Source organism: Phyllobates terribilis, unplaced genomic scaffold, assembly GCF_046119375.1.
Source record: "Phyllobates terribilis strain yellow unplaced genomic scaffold, ASM4611937v1 Scaffold_5__5_contigs__length_657084704, whole genome shotgun sequence".
In the NCBI taxonomy this organism is placed as follows: Eukaryota; Metazoa; Chordata; class Amphibia; order Anura; family Dendrobatidae; genus Phyllobates; species Phyllobates terribilis.
In genome coordinates, this window is record NW_027362765.1 from 118,783,090 (window position 1) to 118,802,900 (window position 19,811).

The 19,811-nt window shown below is 43.3% G+C and overlaps 1 protein-coding gene across 1 annotated transcript; it reads left to right on the forward strand.

Annotated features, from left to right (window-relative positions):
- The first annotated feature begins 8,733 nt into the window (after positions 1-8,733).
- On the forward strand, positions 8,734-11,804 carry COX4I2 (cytochrome c oxidase subunit 4I2). Its single transcript, XM_073682809.1, has 5 exons — positions 8,734-8,893; positions 9,382-9,478; positions 10,486-10,644; positions 11,361-11,492; positions 11,570-11,804. The coding sequence occupies exons 2-5, from the start codon at positions 9,382-9,384 to the stop codon at positions 11,704-11,706; spliced, it is 525 nt and encodes a 174-aa protein (XP_073538910.1). The 5' UTR covers positions 8,734-8,893; the 3' UTR covers positions 11,707-11,804.
- The last annotated feature ends 8,007 nt before the right edge of the window (positions 11,805-19,811 follow it).

Consider the following 19,811-nt stretch of genomic DNA (forward strand, 5'->3'; position numbering starts at 1 on the left):
GTAAATGTCGTATTCTCAGACAGTGTCAGTGATTTAAGAATCCCACACAATTTTGGAAACTTCCTTTAATGCTATAAACCTGCTCATCATGAATTATAACAGGGTTCCTAAAGTCCTATGGAAATTTTATGGAAATACCAGCGTGCAATTGATCAAAGCGGAAGCAGAAAGTTGAGATGTGGCCAAAAACAGCCCTGATTGATAAACTGCTCGCGGTAATAAAGCCGCCTGGAAACTACCAGATATAATTGCCTCTTTTATTTTTACTACTCATAATCATGTGAGATTGTATCAGTCTATGACGGTCAATAAACTGCAGCTTCACCCGGGTAGGAGCGACGGCCGCCCTCATATCCATAGCCACGATGACCTGCGATCCTGTTACGAGACAAAGTTTGTGAACCCTCCAGAATTTTCTAGATTTCTACATAAATTTGATCTAAATTTATCAGATTTTTACACAAGGTCTGAAAGCTGAAAAAGAGCCAAATCAGACGAGGCAAAAATATTAGACTTTGTCATTTTTTAAATCAGGAAAAAATTATCCATTAGCCCATGTCTGTGAGTATGTGAACCTTTAGGATAAGCATAAAATTTGAAGGTGAAATTAAAGCCAGGGGCTTACTTATATGCCCGGAGCGGCTGCGTGGTATGCCCATAGTGGCGGCGTGACACTCAGTCGCCTCCCCCACCCGTCATCACGATTTCAGCGGCATGTACATCCTCAGGACATAGACACCATTGAATAGAATGGTGGATCAGGGAGCCGAATATATATTTTTAATTTTAAGAGGTAAGGAGGGCCCAATTACAACATTTGCTATGAGGTCTCGTGAATTTTATGTACACCTCTGATTAGACCATAGTGTTTTCAATCAATCAGTGGTATCACAATCAGGTGCGAGTGCGCAACCTGTTTTATTTAAAGAACAGGAATCTATCAATTTCTGACTTACACAACACATATTTGTGGAATGTATCATGGCACAAAACAATAAAAGATTTCTGAGAGGCTATGAAGAAGAGATGGTGATGCTCATCAGGCTGGAAAAGGTTACAAAACCATATATAAAGAGTTCGGCCTCCAAAAATCCACAGTCAGACAGATTGTACACAAATGGAGGAAATTCAAGGCTATTATTACCTTCCCCAGAAGTGTTCAACCAACAATGATCACAGCAAGAGCAAGGTGTATTATAGTCTGCGAAGTCACAAAGGAACCCAAGGTAACCTCTAAGCAACTAAAGGCCTCTCTCACATTCACTGATGTAATTGTTCATAAGTTCCCCATCAGAAGGTCACTGAACAACCATGGTGTTCATGGCAGGATCGTAATGAGGCCACTGCTTTTCAAAATTAACATTGTTATCGGTCTGCAGTTTTCTAAAGATCACCTGGACAAGCCCAAAGGCTATTGGAAGAATTTCTTGTGAACGGATGAGACCAAAAAAGAGCTTTTTGATTTAAAGGGAACCTGTCTAGTCAAAAAATGCTATTGACATGGGGTTAATCTGCAGGTTAATAGTGTTCTGAAGCTGTGTGTCCAACTACTGAGAGGAAATTAACTTTTTTTTCCCCCAGCAGCCTCGGGCTTTCAGTTATAGAGTCCCGGCTTCAGTCACTGACCAGTACATAGTGAGTGGCCGCTGTAAAACCACACTCCCCGGCACTGACTGACAGCCGGCTCTGTGCCGATGCACCACTGAGCCGACTATCAGTCAGTGCCGGGGCGTGGTTACAGCAGTCATTCACTATACACTTGAGCTGTGACTGAAGCCGTGACAGCCGAGCCTCTATGACTGAAAGCCGGAGGCAGCTGGGAGGAATAAAGTTAATTTCCTCCCGGCAGAGGGGCTTTCAGTGGAGCGGCCAGATGGCTTCACAGTGCTATTAGCCTGAAGTTTAACCCCATATCTGCAGGTTAATAGTGTTTTTTGACATGACAGGTTTTGACTTTTCTCGTTCCCTTTAAATGAGAAGGGGGGGGGGGGGAAATGACAGCATAAAAACCTTATACCATCTGTGAAACACAGTGGTGATAGTATTGTAGTTTAGGCCTGTTTTGCAGCATTTGGGCCATGAGCTGAATGTCAAGAGCACATGGGTCATGCAGCAAAACAATGACCGAAAGATGCAAGTCATCATACAAAAGAATGATTAAAGAAGAATAAAGTTTTTGATTGAGAAAGTCAAAGTCCTGACCTTAATCCTGTAAAAATGTTGCAAAAGACCTGAAGCGAGCAGCTCATGGGCTGCAGCTGTTTTGTAGAGAAGAATGGGCTAAAATTCCTCCAAGCCGACGTTCAGGACTAATCAATAATACCTGAATTGTTTGGATGCAGTTATCACTGCACTGGGGGGAGGAAATCACTCCAGATACTAAAAGTGAAGCAAAGGATCACAGATTTTTGCTACTCACGGACATGTGATAATGAATCATTTTCCTCAATTAAAAAACAACAAAGTCTAATATGTTTGTCTCATTGGTTAGATTTGATTCTCTTTATTCACTTTATGGAGAATTTTCTAAGGTTCACAAATTGTCAAGCACCACTGTGGATAGATAGATAGATAGATAGATAGTAGACCTTTAAATAACTATAAGTCCCTTTTTCAGTATTTTTCCTCAGTATCTGTAAGCCAAAACCAGGAGTGGGTGATAATACAGAAGTGGTGATGTGTTTCTGTTATACTTTTCCTCTGATTGTTCCACTCCTGGTTTTGGCTTCCAAATACTGAGGTAAAAAACTGACCAAAAACTGAATGTATGCATGTGGCCTTAGACACCGGTCTACCCACCAAGTTTTCCAGGACAAAGACACTTCAGGAAACCGCCGGAGGTGTTATTTGTACAGCATCTTCGTTGCTTTGTTTTTTTTATGTAATTTTTGCCGTGGCTCGGCTTCCAGATTCTTTTTTTTTTGTAATTTAAAATGTAACCAGTGAGCAGCTTCCATACAGAAACCGCCCAAAGAATAATCATGCTACTTTTTTTAACCGCTTACCGGCTTTTGGTGCCTAAAAGGTTAGAAGAAGTGCCAAAAAAGGAACATGTGCACAGCAATGACATTTTTACATTACTGTGCATTATGTTCATTCTTTACAGTGTTTTCTTAGCGCCTTTTTCAGGTGGGTTCCAGGCGGAATCCACCTGATAAAGATGCTGTGTGAACATACTCTCAGAGCGTCTATTTTGAAAACTCACCCCCCAAAAAAAACCTCAGTGTGCATATGTGTCACCCCAGGCCTGGATGCCACAAACTTGTAAGGCTGTGTCTGAGAGCAGGAGGGAGGTTCTCTGGTCATGGACCATTTGCATGCAGCACCTCCTGTCCCAGGCCAGTAGGGGGAGCAGGCTGCCCCTATAAAAGCTGGTACTGAGGGCAGGGTTAGAGAGACCAGGACCCACTTCTGAAGCATCCAGAAGGGTTCCCAGAAGAGAGGGACAGGTCAGCCGAAGCTGAGGAGTCCAGGAGGCAAAGGAGGAACAGAAAGCCAGGGACAGAGGCGACAAGAGCCGGTCCTGGCAGAGAGAGACTACACAACCGGACACTGGGGTCCGAGGCTGTCAGGGTTGCAGGCCCTGCAGCAGATAACCTACCCGCAAGGGATTTCAGGTCCCTTGGCCTGAGAAGCCTGGAGGCTCCGCCACACAGAGGGACCAGTACAGCACGGAGAAGCTACAGGTACCTAAGGCCCGAGTCGCAAGCCATACAGGCGTAGTACACGGCAAGCTCAGGGACGTGGACTATTATACCACTAAAAGGGGAGATAGTCAGCAAGGGCAGTGGGGCACTCAAGATCGGACTTCAGGGCAATGCTGGGAGTAGTAGTGGAGACCCGGTCCCGTGGCTCAGGGTGGTCAGACCAGTGGCAGCCCTTTATATGTTTTAGGTAATGTCTGACTACGCCACCCGTGGATTGTGGTCAGGGAGGACCGCCGCTGCAAGGCAGACCGCTGAGGCTGGTGTTGGGGATGCAGCAGGGAATAGTACAACTCCCCACGGGAGGAGTGTAGCCTCAGGGCAGTGTAATAGGATGCTGGGGGTGATGGTGCAGGCGCAGCAGTAACCACACAGAGTCCAATAATGCAGTCCAGGGTCTTTTACTGCAGATCTTATCACAGACCCACCAGGAGTACAGGGTAGGAATGGACCTGGGTGTCTGAGGGCATTCGGGCGAGCTCCGCTGGTCAGGGTGAGTGTGTAGGCCTACCGTTCTCTCTCTGCCCTTGCTGACTATCCCCCTTTTAGTGGTATGATAGTCCACGTCCCTGAGCTTGCCGTGTACTACGCCTGTATGGCTTGCGACTCGGGCCTTAGGTACCTTTTGCTTCTCCGTGCTGTACCGGTCCCTCTGTGTGGCGGAGCCTCCAGGCTTCTTAGGCCAAGGGACCTGAAATCCCTTGTGGGTAGGTTATCTGCTGCAGGGCCTGCAACCCTGACAGCCTCGGACCCCAGTGTCCGATATGTAGTTTCTCTCTGCCAGGACCGGCTCTCGTCGCCTCTGTCCCTGGCTTTCTGTTCCTCCTTTGCCTCCTGGACTCCTCAGCTGCAGCTGACCTGTCCCTCTCTTCTGGGAACCCTTTTGGATACTTCAGAAGTGGGTCCTGGTCTCACTAACCCTGCCCTCAGTACCAGTTTTTATAGGGGCAGCCTGCTCCCCCTACTGGCCTGGGACAGGATGTGCTGCATGCAAATGGTCCCTGACCAGGGAACCTCCCTCCTGCTCTCAGACACAGCCTTACAAGTTTGTGGCATCCAGGCCTGGGGTGACACACATACACCCTAAGGCCACGTGCACATATTCAGTATTTGGTCAGTTTTTTACCTCAGTATTTATAAACCAAAATTAGGAGTGGAACAATCAGAGGAAAAGTATAATAGAAACACGTCACCACTTCTGGATTTATCACCCACTCCTGGTTTTGGCTACAAATACTGAGGTAAAATACTGAATGTGTGAACGAGGCCTAAGGGTATTTTCACACAGTGTTTTCATGTTTTGTTTTTTTTTTTTTTTTTATAAAAAATATAGACTCTAGCTGGAAAACCGCATAAAAAAATCCATGCGGTTTTGGTGCTTAATTTAGTGTTTTATTTAGTGCATTTATTTTCAGCTAAGTTTCTTTAACCTCAATAGGTAAAAACTGCAGTAAAAAAAAAGAATTTATTAATTAATTATATTTATTTTGCTGTTACTGAAAAATGCTTTTTTCTGGCCTAAAAAAAATAAATAAAAATAAAATAGAAAAAAATAATCAAAACATGCCTTTGAGAAAGAAGCCATTTTTTTTATTTTTTTTTCTCTTTTCAGCTTGACATTTTGGGAGGCCGCATAGCAGATGAAACTGTACATTGCGGTATTATGGTTCTATGCTGAAAAATGCATTGATTTCTGTAAATTCCATGAAGATGAGAGCAGCATGTGAAATATATATGTCTATCCATCCAAAGTTGCAAAGTCTGAAAAAAATAGATTCCTCCTTTAATCTATGAGTCTTCTAAATGTGAAATAATCAGTAAAGCCACATCAGCCCATGTCATCAGTCAGGACTCCTTAGGCCATGTTCACATGTTCAGTATTTGGTCAGTATTTTCCATCAGTATTTGTAACCAAAACCAGGAGTGGGTGATAAATACAGAATTGGTGACTTGTTTGTATTATACTTTTCCTCTGATTGTTCCTCACCTGGTTTTCGTGGTTGGAAGGCTAGTATTTCAGATTTCAGGAGTAAGCCCACGGCCCCACTATCAGTATTCGGTCAGTATTTTTTCTCAGGAGTGGGAGCCAAAACCAGGAGTGGGTGATAAATGCAGAATTGGTGACTTATTTCTATTATACCTTTTCTCTGATTGTTCCTCACCTGGTTTTGGCTCCCACTCCTGAGAAAAAATACTGACCGAATACTGACCAAATACTGATAGTGGGGCCGTGGCCTAATGGACACAACAACAAGTTGTGCCCATGAATCTTCAGAGTCTACCAACACCTCTACCCAGTCCCAATATATTTTGTCTCTTTCCCATGTGGGTCATGTGGTCCACTAATGTGGCGTTAGGTGCGCATCATATTTATAGCCCCACTTCAGCCTTTTTTTTTGTTCCCTTTGTTAGGGACCACGTATTGAATGTAGTTACATACTCACCAGTTGGCCTCTCCATCTGTTTTTCTGTTGTTCTGTGTGTACCGGAAGTCACTTTTTTCAATTCAAGTCAATGGGACTCAGAACGAGGCTACAAAGTCTCATTCTGAATTCCCATAGAGAAGCTTTTAAAAAGGGACCTCCGCCGCTTCACTCATGAAGCACTGTGTGGTTGGGCCGGTCACAACTGCAGTCACGTGGTGTCAGAAAACGGGTGGAGATGGCTACGGTGAGTATGGAACTCCAGGCATTACATTCACATACATGATCCCTAATAAAGGGACAAAAAACAAAAATGAATCGCTGGATTGGGGCTTTAAGGTCTCGATGGCTTGTGGTCTACACAGAAGGTGCATAGCACTTGGCTGTAGCAATAGAATTGTGAAGTCCTAATGTGAACGTTATGATTACTTTTTGTGTATTTCTTTGCACTTAGAATATATTTTATGGTGTTTGGAGAGTTTTTTATTTAATTCCTGTATGATGTATGGGTCATACAGATGGTGAATCGCTATGGAGATTCGTGTAGTTTTCAAATGAAGCCGCCCGAAAGATGAACCTGTCACTTCTTTTAAGCACTCCAGGGTTATCGATCCCTGAAGCGGTTAAAACAAGGTCGGACATATCATTGGTGCAACTAAGAGGTAAGGGGCCAATTTCTACCTCCAAAGCCTTTGCACTTTTGTAAAGGGGCCATATATTGTTCTTGCACAGGGGGCCCTTTTCTGTCTGTGCCCTCCAGTGGGTTAAATGAAGTAACAAAATATTGAATGTGTGCATGGCAACTTGTTTTGACTTTGCTGCGCATTATGTCCTTTTTTTTTTTTTTTTTTTTCAGCGTTTTTTCCATACATTTTAAGGCGGATTCTGGACTGGAATCAGCCTGAAAGAGACGACTTGTGCACACAGCCACTTTCTGCTCCAAACACAAAAGCAAAAAGACTCTAGTCCGGATACATTATTTGTGGGGTTTTTAGTCACTTTTTTTACTTTTGGATTTCGTTGACATCTTTCGCTCCAAATTCATCTAAATGGCGCACGCCATTCACAAATTTTGAGCAAAGCCGAATGTATCAGGCACTGGCTGCATGATTTCAGCCATGTATATGTGACTCTGAAATGCTGTGGATCCGTGATCCACCATTCAGCCTGTGCCGGTGAGTCAGAGACTCTGTGCAGTGCTGGCGTAATGACGTCACTACATTGCACCTGCTGTGTTCAAGCCTCAGCACTCACACTGCACAGATGGGAGGGCGCATCAGGGGAACGGGGAGAGGTGAGTAGTGTGTTTTGTTTTTTTTTGTCAGTAATTGTGGGGGGCAATCATATTGAGTGGAAGGTGGGCTAATGGGGGTCACAGTACTGTGAGAGGGGCTATGGGGGACTGTAAGGGCCCCCATTTTGAGTTGGAGTCTGTGGGGGCCCTCATACTGTGCGGGCCCTCATACTGGCTAGGGGGCTGTAGGGGCATCATACTAACAGGCCATGATACTGTATGGATGTGAGGGAATTTGGGGCTATCATACTATAGAGGGGCATCATGCTTTGAGGGTATTACACGGTTTTGGTGGCACTGTGGAGTCCTCACGTTCTACGCTGTACTTGTGGGGGGAAACTGTGGGGATACCATACCCTGTGTGTTTTGGTGGGAGCATTATACTCGAATGACCATAAAAGGGGTATTGCTGGTGAGAATAAGGAGTTTCAATACAGGCATAATTACTGTGTATGTACGTGAAGCAATAAATGGTATGTATGTATTTTACACACACTGCTTTTTTTTGGTTGAGGTGGGGGGGGGGGGGGGATGCAATTAGATATTTTGCGATGGGGCCCTGGGATTTCCAGGTATGCCACTAAAACCATGAATTGCTGCAAATTAGAGTCCCTATTTGAGAGGTATTTGCGATGAAAAACTGGCAGAAATGCAATAATGAATCAGTCCCTTAGTGTGCACATACTCTAATGTGACTACATGGATTTTAATTGGGTTGCTTTTTAAAAAAAAACAACTAACAGCTAACAACAAACAAGTGCCAATTTTTTTGGCACTTGTTTGTGGAATATTTTGCATTATTAAACCTTTAAAATTTGATAGTTTAAAATGCTGAAAGTTAATTTAAATTGTTTTTGGCCGACTAGTACTTTGTAGAGTACTGTAGAATTCTAGGTGCTCTGTACTCCTTAGTGTTCTGAAATTGAAGTAGATTATTTTTTTTTTTTATGGGTCTCGTGGTCTTGTTTTGGTTCTTTTGTAGAGAAGAGACACTACAGATTCACACCAATGTTCAGTAAGGGGACAGAATATGATCTATGCCCCCTTCCGTAGGCCCTTATATAATGGGCTCAGCTTCTATTGCACATATGACCTTCTTGATATTACACAGGTAAAAATAGATTGGTAACTGGGACTTTAAAAAAGCCCTTATATAAAGGCCGGAGGAGGAAACAGACGGGGGAAGGGGGTAAACTGTAGGGTCTTTCATGGCTGGTGGCACAATGAAAGGCGGAAGGACTCAAAATGAGAGGAGGAGGAGGTGGTGACAGTGTGTACCCCTCCTTTTCTGATTTCTTGCCACATCTGCTGGGGAGGGGGGGGTGGATTAAGGCGTCCCTTGCTCTCTCTATCCCAGAATGCACTGCTCCTGGCTTTTTCTCAAAATCTTTGTTTGGCTGTGATCCCAGACCTTGTCCCTCAGTTTCTCTCCATTTTACAGAGTCTGCAACTCGGCTCCCTTCCCCTTCACTGTGAGTACTGCAAAAGGCCTGTGCTGCCATCTTCCAAAATGTGGGTGCTGCTCGGCACATGGGGGGAGGGGGATAAAGATATTTCTGTGCCATGGATTAAAGACCGGCTGCTGCCAGGGCAGTGAGGACAAGAAGGCCCTGGCAGTCTACCGGCTATGCCGGTGCATGTAGTAACTTCTCACGTCTTCCAAGCTGGACTCCAAATACCTCTCCTAGTTCGCAAGTAGTAGCTTGTACCAAAAAGCTGACAATCTAATTGTATCCACATAGACTGACACAGGATGAGACGTTTCGACCTTTCTTAGTTCCCAGAGGTCAGAAGCATGCTCAACACAGGTGCCAACTGGCCGTGCCAGGGCGATCCACACAGCGCCACTCTATGGCCGTACCTCATAGGACATGACCCTCATTCCACAGTACAGGGGGGCACGAGAGGGTTGGGTGCCTATAAGGGTGCATATGTTGACGTATGATAATTTCCATTACAGATGTTGTCGCTTCTGGCACAGAGGTCGCCACTTTTGGCTAAAATGAGGATACTAGGAGCTGTCAGCGTGAGGGCAGCCCACGGCCATGGGGACAGTGGTAAGTAAAATCATACGAAACTGGGTGAAGATGACCTGAGAGGCAAATTAACAGGAGTGGGAGCCCGAAATGAGCCACATATAACTCCAGAATGGCTCTTGAACAAGGAATGTTTGGGAATGAGGCATGAGGGATCATAAATAATATTCGGAATGTAAGAGCTTCCTGAAATAAGAAGTGGCGTGCCTGTACCTAGCATTGCGGTGCAGAATGAGGCGGGAGGCTCCTGTGGATATCCCATAGAATCAGGCACCTTTAATAAAATCAGTTAATGAGACAGCTGTAAATAACAAGGACACAAACGTGAGGCGTCTGTAGGAACAGCTTATCATACAGAATGAGGCATGAGGTACATCCAATATAATGCATGAATTGAGACTGAGGAGAGGAATTGTGACGGGCCCAGAATGAGCCATAAGACGCCTGTAATGAGTGTCCGAAGTGAGAAGAGCACAGAACGAGGCGCGAGGCTCCTGCACCTAGAGTCACTAACAAACGACATGTACAAGTGTGTGAACCTCAGATCCCAAACCAAAAAGGGTTGTCAGGAGTTTCTCTAATTCTAGGTTACTACCAATGACAACAGTTCCTCCATCAAAACCCCCTAAAAACACCGGACATAAAGCATCATGGGTTGACAATAGCCGGATGGGAAAATCCTAGATCAAAAAGCCTCACAAGCCTATCTTTATAGGTAATGATAAACCAAGCCACAGCCTCTCAGATAGAAAGCAGAAAGGGCATGACATTTACAAGAAACAAACTACTACTATAAAACTATATACAAGAATATAAATACTATAATACTGCCCCCTATGTACAAGGATATAACTACTATAATACTGCTTCTAATGTACAAGAATATAACTACTATAATACTGCCCCCTATGTACAAGAATATAACTACTATAATACTGCCCCCTATGTACAAGAATATAACTACTATAATACTGCCTCCTATGTAAAAACATTTTTACAATATTGTGACATATTTTTTTGATCATTAGATGCGGTACCATATTACACAAAGCCGGCATATTTTGACCACCGAACTTTACCATTACCTGATATTCCCTTCCAAGATGGTCTTGGCTCTCAGGACAAGGCTCTTAAGGAAAAGGAAAAAGGACCTTGGAAGCAGCTGAGTCCAGAAGACAAGATATCACGTAATGTACAGTGTGATCAGGATCTGTTCTCTACTGGTTCCCATTACTGGGACTCTTGATGTGACTGGAATTGGACCAGTGATGGAAATCTGTGGTTGTTGTGGACATGGTTTACATGATCTGTAGCTTTAAAAATAGATACAGGTCCAAGCTCAAAGACCACAGTTCTGATCTGCTGATATGCTTCTATGGTATATGAGGCGATAATTGTGGTTGAATTTGCCCTTCATGCACTTGCCTTGCCATACCTGACAGTCACCATTAGGGTGCTCCAGTTTGGTTTAAAAAAATAAATCTATATTGCTAAAGCTAAAAATGGCACAAGTGTTGAATTTAAAGGGAGTCTATCAGCACAAAATGACTGTTCAAACCAAGCACAGGTGCTCAGTGCACCCTCGGTGTGGCTGAGAAGGTCAATGCATCTTCCCACCTACTTGTTTTGCATCTATCTCTTCTTGATTGACAGCTCTGACTTTACAGGAGTTAGAGAAGGATGTAAAGCATGTAGGTGGGACAATGCACACAACTGTCTGGCTGCACCAAGGGTGCACCGAGCGCCTGTGCTTGGTTTGAAGAGTCTTCTTGTTGTGATAAACCTAAGGTAACAGACAGTCAAGGACTGTTTTGACCCTTGCTATGGTGCGTACCTCATTGGGGTAAAGTTGATCCTTTTTTGGTGCTGCTCTAACCCTTTTTTTTCTCATTTTCCCCTATAGTTTACCGCATCAAGTTTAACCTCACGTACGCGGAGTTGAATAAACCATCCAACGAGTGGAAAACTGTATTTGGTGCCCTATTCTTCTTCTTTGGTATAACAGGACTGATAGTGTGGTGGCAGAGAGTACATGGTGAGAATAATATGGGAGACTGGGCTTTGTAGGAACTGTTTATAGTGGGACTGATACCATGTTTTCTGTCCATGTAGTGTTCCCCCCTCTCCCACACACCCTGCAGGAAGACTGGATAGCAATGCAGATTCGCAGAATGCTGGACATGCGTGTGGGGCCCATTGAAGGCTTCTCCTCCAAATGGGACTACGAAAAGAATGACTGGAAGAAATAAGAAAAGATAGGAGCCACAACAAACCCTCTGTAAACAGCTAACAGTCCATGTACTATTTCACCAACAGTCTGCAAATAAACTCTGTCAGTAATCCACAAGATCAGGTGTGCACGTGTCTTCTGTCACTGACAGTCCTATTGGGGTCAATTTCTATTCCATGCTGGTAGCCCCACAGCTAATGATAAACTACAAGCAACTCATGGCTGCTTGCAAGTGTTTGACTCCACCAGCAGAATTAGGAGTGCAGCTCTAGAGTATAGTGTTCATGCATTACATTACTTGCCCTGTACTGATCCTGAGTTACATCCTGTATTATACTCTAGAGCTGCACTCACTATTCTGCTGCTGCAGTCACTGTGTACATACATTACAGTACTGATCCTGAGTTACATCCTGTATTATACTCCAGAGCTGCACTCACTATTCTACTGGTTAGAGTCACTGTGTACATACATTACATTACTTATCCTGTACTGATCCTGAGTTACATCCTGTATTATACTCCAGAGCTGCACTCACTATTCTGCTGGTGCAGTCACTGTGTACATACATTACATTACTTATCCTGTACTGATCCTGAGTTACATCCTGTATTATACTCCAGAGCTGCACTCACTATTCTGCTGGTGCAGTCACTGTGTACACACATTACATTACTTATCCTGTACTGATCCTGAGTTACAGCCTGCAGATCTTTTATTACAAAAATTAAAAAATATAACAATAATAAAATATCAATCATGAAAATGATAATCAATATTATGAAAACTGGTCCAGCCGCTCATTCTATCAGCACATACAGTACAGACCAAAAGTTTGGACACACCTCATTTAATGATTTTTCTGTATTTTCATGACTATGAAAATTGTACATTCACACTGAAGGCATCAAAACTATGAATTAACACATGTGGAATTATATACTTAACAAAAAAGTGTGAAACAACTGAAAATGTCTTATATTCTAGGTTCTTCAAAGTAGCCACCTTTTGCTTTGATGACTGCTTTGCACACTCTTGGTTTTTTCACTTTTCACTCTTTGTATTGAAGAACTGAAATAAATTAACTTTTTGATGATATTCTAGTTTAGTGAGATGCACCTGTATACTGGACTCTGGCAAGCAGTCATTGCCAGAATTGGCTTCATTGTTTGTCGATTTATCTAAGACTGTTGCTTGGTTTTTGGTTGTGTGCAAATTCTCTCCTTCTCCTACTTTTGGTTTTGCCCATCCTTCACTCCCCGATGTTCCCATTTGTTTTATGAGAGCATAGTGGTATGATTGGTATTTTCCTTTATCCCTGTTCGTATTACCTTCTTAGTCTGGTTGCCATATACTACTACTCCCCTCTTCTCTGGGTTGGGGGAGGGAACAGACTGAGGGTGGATTCAGGAGTTCAGCAAGGTACGTGGCCCCGGCGTCTTCACCATTAGAAGTAATCTGGGTAGCATGGATAGCTAGGGCACCCATAGTGTTAGGGACTGGGAAGCAGCACTTGGCCCTGGAATATCTGACAACAGAGTCATGACATTACCATTCCCAACTCTTGCACCAACCTGAGGGCTGGTCCAACCTCCATAGTTTTTCACCCATACACCCCAGTGTCCCACAAGAGGAACCAAACTCTGCCCCTTTTCCCACCACCCAACCTAACATCTGCACCCATATCTATATCCCTATATACAGAAACACAACACAAAAACCACAACCAGCAAACCCCAAGTTTGGTACCTGCAGCCCTATCTCACTGTGTACTAACCAAAACAAAACATTACAGTGTCAGCAGCAGCACCCACCAGGAAATGAGGTGACTAGATTAGGGGACACTAAAAGAAAAGCCCCTCCAGAGGAGAGTGGCCCTACGTGTGCCCATCTCTCTGATACTCCAGAAAGTGCATCTTTACCCGGTCACCAAGTATGGTACTAAACACATCGTCTACTGGGAGGATTTTCCAATAGTAAGCAATGTAGGTTCCACGTGTGCTACCTAACCACTATGCTAACTAGAATTAAGGTGCAGCGATCCCGACCACCCAGGTCCCCGAATGATCCATAGACCCATTCTGCATAAGGGAGACTGGCCAGCCAATGGAGACGCCCACCCTGTTGTACACATCTGTGTTAAGTGAACAATGAAGCAGGAAACCACACTCCACTTCAGGTGGTCTCTCACAGTTTCACATGGAAGCAGCGCCAAGTCCAAAAACTTCAAGAAGATCCTGATAGAATTCAAAGGATGTAAACCCACCCCAAGATCCTGAGTTGGGCAATCCCTGAGCGCCAGAGGCTTCTGAAAATCCATCAACAGAACCCTTTTGTCAAGGAGCTTCCTCGGCAGAGTCTTGATCTCCCACATTCCCAGACCCCACCGGCGAATTACCTGTAGAACCAGAGTGTTGTATGTCGGAAGATGTTCATGCGGTATTTCTTCACTAGCCCTCAGTTCTCCCATTCCTGGAAGAAAGGCTGAAACAATCATCTACAGGAGAATACACACGGAGGAGCCCTCTCTTTCCAGAGGTTTGTAATATTGATTTTAATGAAGATATTCACAAGGAATACCATAGGGTTGACCATACCCAACCCTCCTAGTCTCCTCGTATGGTAAGTAACCTCTCTCGACCAGGTTCAGTCTATTCCCCCATAACAGTTGGAAGAAAAAAAAACTATAGACCCTAGTCCAGAGAAGCTCTGGCAAGATGTACTTACTTATCCATTATTATACTTCAGAACTGCAACACTATTCTGCTGGTGTATTCACTGTTTACGTATATTACCACCTATTATGCAGCAGCGTACTGCACACATTACTATTCCTGTAATGATTCTGAGTTATATCCTGTATTATACTCCAGAGCTGCACTCACTATTCTGCTGGTGGAATCACTAAATGTGTAAATTACATTAGCACTTAATAAAGGACAGCATTTAAATGGGTTTTCTAGGGAATATAAATGCTGTAATGCCACAGTCGGCAAAAAATAAGAAAATATAGTAGGTGAAACAAGTATTAAACACGTCACCAATTTCCTAATTAGATATATTTCTAAAGGTGCTCTTCACATGAAATTCTCAGCAGATGTCAGCACAACGCATCCAATCCACAAGGCAAAGAAATCAAACTATAGATGTCCATAAAATTAAGTTATGTATAATAATGAGATTTATTTAATACTTCGTACAAAAGCTTTGTTGGTGATGACAGCTTCAAGACGCCTCCTGTATGGAGAAACCAGTCGCAGGCATTGCTCAGGTGTGATATTGGTCCATTCTTCCACACAAACACTCTTCAAATCCTGAAGATTCAATGGGCTCCTTCTATGAAGTCTGAGCTGTAGTTCCTTCCATACATTTTCTATTGGATTCAGTTCGGGTGATTGGTTGGGCCATTCTAGCAGTTTTATTTTCTTTCTCTGAAACCAATTGAGAGTTTCCTTGACTGTGTGTTTAGGATCATTGTCTTGCTGAAATTCCACCCTTGTTTCATTTTCATCATCCTGGTAGATGGCAGCAGATTTTTATCAAGAATGTCTTTGTACGTTTGTCCATTCATCCTTCCTTCAATTACATGAAGTTTGTTAGTGCCCAGGGCTGGACATATCGCCGGTGCAACTGCATAGAGGCCCGGAGGTGGAGGAGGACACCCCACAGTACCAGTGACTATTTCAGTTGGATGTGCGTCAAAAGACGCACATTCAGATGAAATGTATTGCAATGCTAGAACCCGCTGGCTCCCTGCACTGCAATACACACCAACAGCCAATCAGACACCAGCAGCTGACTTCATCAGTGACATCATGCGCTATGATGGGGACGCCAAAGTCAGCTGCTGGCTCCCGCAACGGTTATGGAAGAGAACACCGCACGGCGTGGGAGAAAGTGAGTAGCATTGATTGTTTATAATGTAAACCAGGGCACATTATAGCAGGATGGGGCAGATTATGCCAGGATGAGGCACATATATACGTTGCTGGGACACATATATATTTGGATGGAGCACATTATACCAGGATGGGGCATATACACTGCTCAAAAAAATAAAGGGAACACTTAAACAACACAATATAACTCCAAGCAAACCAAACTTCTGTGAAATCAAACTGTCCACTTAGGAAGCAACACTGATTGATAATCAATTTCACATGCTGTTGTGTAAATGGAATAGACAATAGAAGGAAATTATTGGCAATTATCAAGACACCCTCAATAAAGGAGTGGTTCTGCAGGTGGGGACCACAGACCACATCAGAGGTAGCCTGACAGCCACTAGGTACCGAGATGAGATCCTCAGACCCCTTGTGAGACCATATGTTCGCCCTGGGTTCCTCCTAATGCAGGACAATGCCAGACCTCATGTGGCTGGAGAATGTCAGCAGTTCCTGCAAGATGAAGGCATTGAAGCTATGGACTGGCCACCGTTCCCCAGAACTGAATCCGATTGAGCACATCTGGGACATCATGATTCGCTCCATCCACCAACGTCACGTTGCAACACAGACTGTCCAGGAGTTGGCGGATGCTTTAGTCCAGGTCTGGGAGGAGATCCCACAGGAGACCATCCGCAACCTCATCAGGAGCATGCCCAGGCATTGTAGGGAGGTCATACAGACACGTGGAGACCACACACAATACTGAGCCTCATTTTAACTTGTTTTAAGGACATTACATCAAAGTTGGATCAGCCTGTAGTGTGTTTTTCCACTTTAATTTTGGGGGTGACTCCAAATCCAGGCCTCCATTGGTTAATAAATTTGATTTCCATTGATGATTTTTGTGTGATTTTGTTGTCAGCACATTCAGCTTTGTACAGAACAAAGTATTCAATGAGAATATTTCATTCATTCAGATCTAGGATGTGTTATTTGAGTGTTCCTTTTATTTTTTGAGCAGTGTATATATATATATATATATACGAGGATGGGGCACATATACAGTGATGAGAAAAGGGTAACAATGTTTTGAACTTTTGACTTTCAGGCTCCATATCTCACCATCCACTAGAGCTTTTAACATGAGACTACCATCATTTTATAGACCTTCATCTTGGCTATCTCATACATAAATTTGACTTGCAGCTATTTAGCATATGATTAGTTATGCAGATTCTTGTCATGTCACTGCATTGTTACGGTTTTGCTCTTAAAAATCTAAATTTAAATTTTTAACATGTTATAAATCCACCTTAGGCTTTCAACACTACTGAATCCTTGTGGGAATGCCCTCGAACAGATTCAAGCATGTCTCGAGCTAAATCTGATCCCAGGTCTCTTCTACACGTTCCCAAAGATGGAGCATACTGGTCGACTCACTTGAGTATGTATGCAGCTTTTTCTTTAACTCTATCCACAAGTGTTCGATTGGGTTGAGGTTTTTGGACTGTGGGGGCCAATCCAGCACCTCTACTTCATTGTCATTGAACTATTTCTACACCAATCTCAACTGCTGCAACACAATGTCATCTTTTTCATACCCATAATACACGAGTGTACGAAGCAACTCACCTTGTAGGATACTCACATAGAGTTCAGCATTGAGACCGACTTCGATTCTGGTCAAGTATCCAACGCCTTTGGCTGTGAAACAACCCTATAGCATCAGACTTCCTTCACAGTTCCAATAATTTCTCGATCCATAAGCCCCTTTTTTTCCCTTGTTTCTTCCAGATCCATTTGCACCCATCAGAGCCCAGTCTATTGACTTTGGTCTCATCGCTCCAAATCACCCGTTTCCAATCTTCTACTGTCCACTTTTCATACTTTTTTGCAAACTCGAGCTGAGTGGATGGTGATATATAGAGCCTGAAGTCATAAGTTCAAAACATTGTTACCCTTTTGCCAGTTAGTGTATACAAGGATGGGGCATATTATATCTGGACGGGACAAATATATACAAGAATGGGGCATATTATACAAGGATGTAGTAGTTTAGAAATTCTTCTGTAACCAATATCATCAGTATGTTTTGCAACAATAAGGTTGTGAAGGTCTTGAGACTACTCACTGGTTTTATCCATCATGAGATGTTTCTTGTGTGTTGCCTTGGTAATGAGACACCTTTTTATAGGCCATCCGTTGAACCAGCTGATATTATTTTTCACTAAGTGGCAGAATTGCTTTCTAATTATTGACAGATTTCAGCTGGTGTCATCATGACTTCCCTTGGCTTTTAGCACCTCTTTCTTCATGTGTTCAATACTTTTATCCTGTCATTTCTCATTATACATATCTTAATTTTTGGACATCTACGGTTTGATTTCTTTGCCTGTGTGGATTGGATGGGTTGTTACCAACATCTGGTGAAAATTTCATGTCAATAGCACCTTTAGAAATATATTTCCTTAGAAAATTGGTGACTTGTTCAATACTTATTTCACCCATGTACAGTACAGACCAAAAGTTTGGACACACCTTCTCATTTAGAGATTTTTCTGTATTTTCATGACTATGAAAATTGTACATTCACACTGAAGGCATCAAAACTATGAATTAACACATGTGGAATTATATACCTAACAAAAAAGTGTGAAACAACTGAAAATATGTCTTATATTCTAGGTTCTTCAAAGTAGCCACCTTTTGCTTTGATGACTGCTTTGCACACTCTTGGCATTCTCTTGATGAGCTTCAAGAGGTAGTCACCGGAAATAGTCTTCCAACAATCTTGAAGGAGTTCCCAGAGATGCTCAGCACTTGTTGGCCCTTTTGCCTTCACTCTGCGGTCCAGCTCACCCCAAACCATCTCAACTGGGTTCAGGTCTGGTGACTGTGGAGGCCAGGTCATCTGGCGTAGCACACCATCACTCTCCTTCTTAGTCAAATAGCCCTTACACAGCCAGGAGGTGTGTTTGGGGTCATTGTCCTGTTGAAAAATAAATGATGGGCCAACTAAATGCAAACTGGATGGAATAGCATGCAGCTGCAAGATGCTGTGGTAGCCATGCTGGTTCAGTATGCCTTCAATTTTGAATAAATCCCCAACAGTGTCACCAGCAAAGCACCCCCACACCATCACACCTCCTTCTCCATGCTTCACGTTGGGAACCAGGCATGTAGAGTCCATCCGTTCACCTTTTCTGCGTCGCACAAAGACACGGTGGTTGGAACCAAAGATCTCAAATTTGGACTCATCAGACCAAAGCACAGATTTCCACTGGTCTAATGTCCATTCCTTGTGTTCTTTAGCCCAAACAAGTCTCTTCTGCTTGTTGCCTGTCCTTAGCAGTGGTTTCCTAGCAGCTATTTTACCATGAAGGCCTGCTGCACAAAGTCTCCTCTTAACAGTTGTTGATGAGATGTGTCTGCTGCTAGAACTCTGTGTGGCATTGACCTGGTCTCTAATCTGAGCTGCTGTTAACCTGCGATTTCTGAGGCTGGTGACTCGGATAAACTTATCCTCAGAAGCAGAGGTGACTCTTGGTCTTCCTTTCCTCGGGCGGTCCTCATGTGAGCCAGTTTCTTTGTAGCGCTTGATGGTTTTTGCAACTGCACTTGGGGACACTTTCAAAGTTTTCCCAATTTTTCGGACTGACTGACCTTCATTTCTTAAAGTAATGATGGCCACTCGTTTTTCTTTACTTAGAATTTGTATTATGGCAAGAAAAAAGCAGCTAACAGTCTATTCAGTAAGACCATCAGCTGTGTATCCACCAGACGTCTGCACAACACAACTGATGGTCCCAACCCCATTTATAAGGCAAGAAATCCCACTTATTAAACCTGACAGGGCACACCTGTGAAGTGAAAACCATTTCCGGTGACTACCTCTTGAAGCTCATCAAGAGAATGCCAAGAGTGTGCAAAGCAGTCATCAAAGCAAAAGGTGGCTACTTTGAAGAACCTAGAATATAAGACATATTTTCAGTTGTTTCACACTTTTTTGTTAAGTATATAATTCCACATGTGTTAATTCATAGTTTTGATGCCTTCAGTGTGAATGTACAATTTTCATAGTCATAAAAATACAGAAAAATCTTTAAATGAGAAGGTGTGTCCAAACTTTTGGTCTGTACTGTAGAAGAATCAATTCTCAACTCTCACCAGTTTCTGCAGACCCTGTTCTGGCTCTCACCCAGTACACACTGGACTGTTCCTCCTGCTTTTGTCATTT

Excerpts from the sequence above, each read along its gene's own strand:
- COX4I2 (XM_073682809.1), top strand. The coding sequence starts at position 9,382 with ATGTTGTCGCTTCTGGCACAGAGGTCGCCACTTTTGGCTAAAATGAGG. Across the intron at positions 10,645-11,360 it reads TCCAGAAGACAAGATATCAC|TTTACCGCATCAAGTTTAAC; the intron begins GTAATGTACAGT and ends TTTCCCCTATAG. Across the intron at positions 11,493-11,569 it reads GTGGTGGCAGAGAGTACATG|TGTTCCCCCCTCTCCCACAC; the intron begins GTGAGAATAATA and ends CTGTCCATGTAG.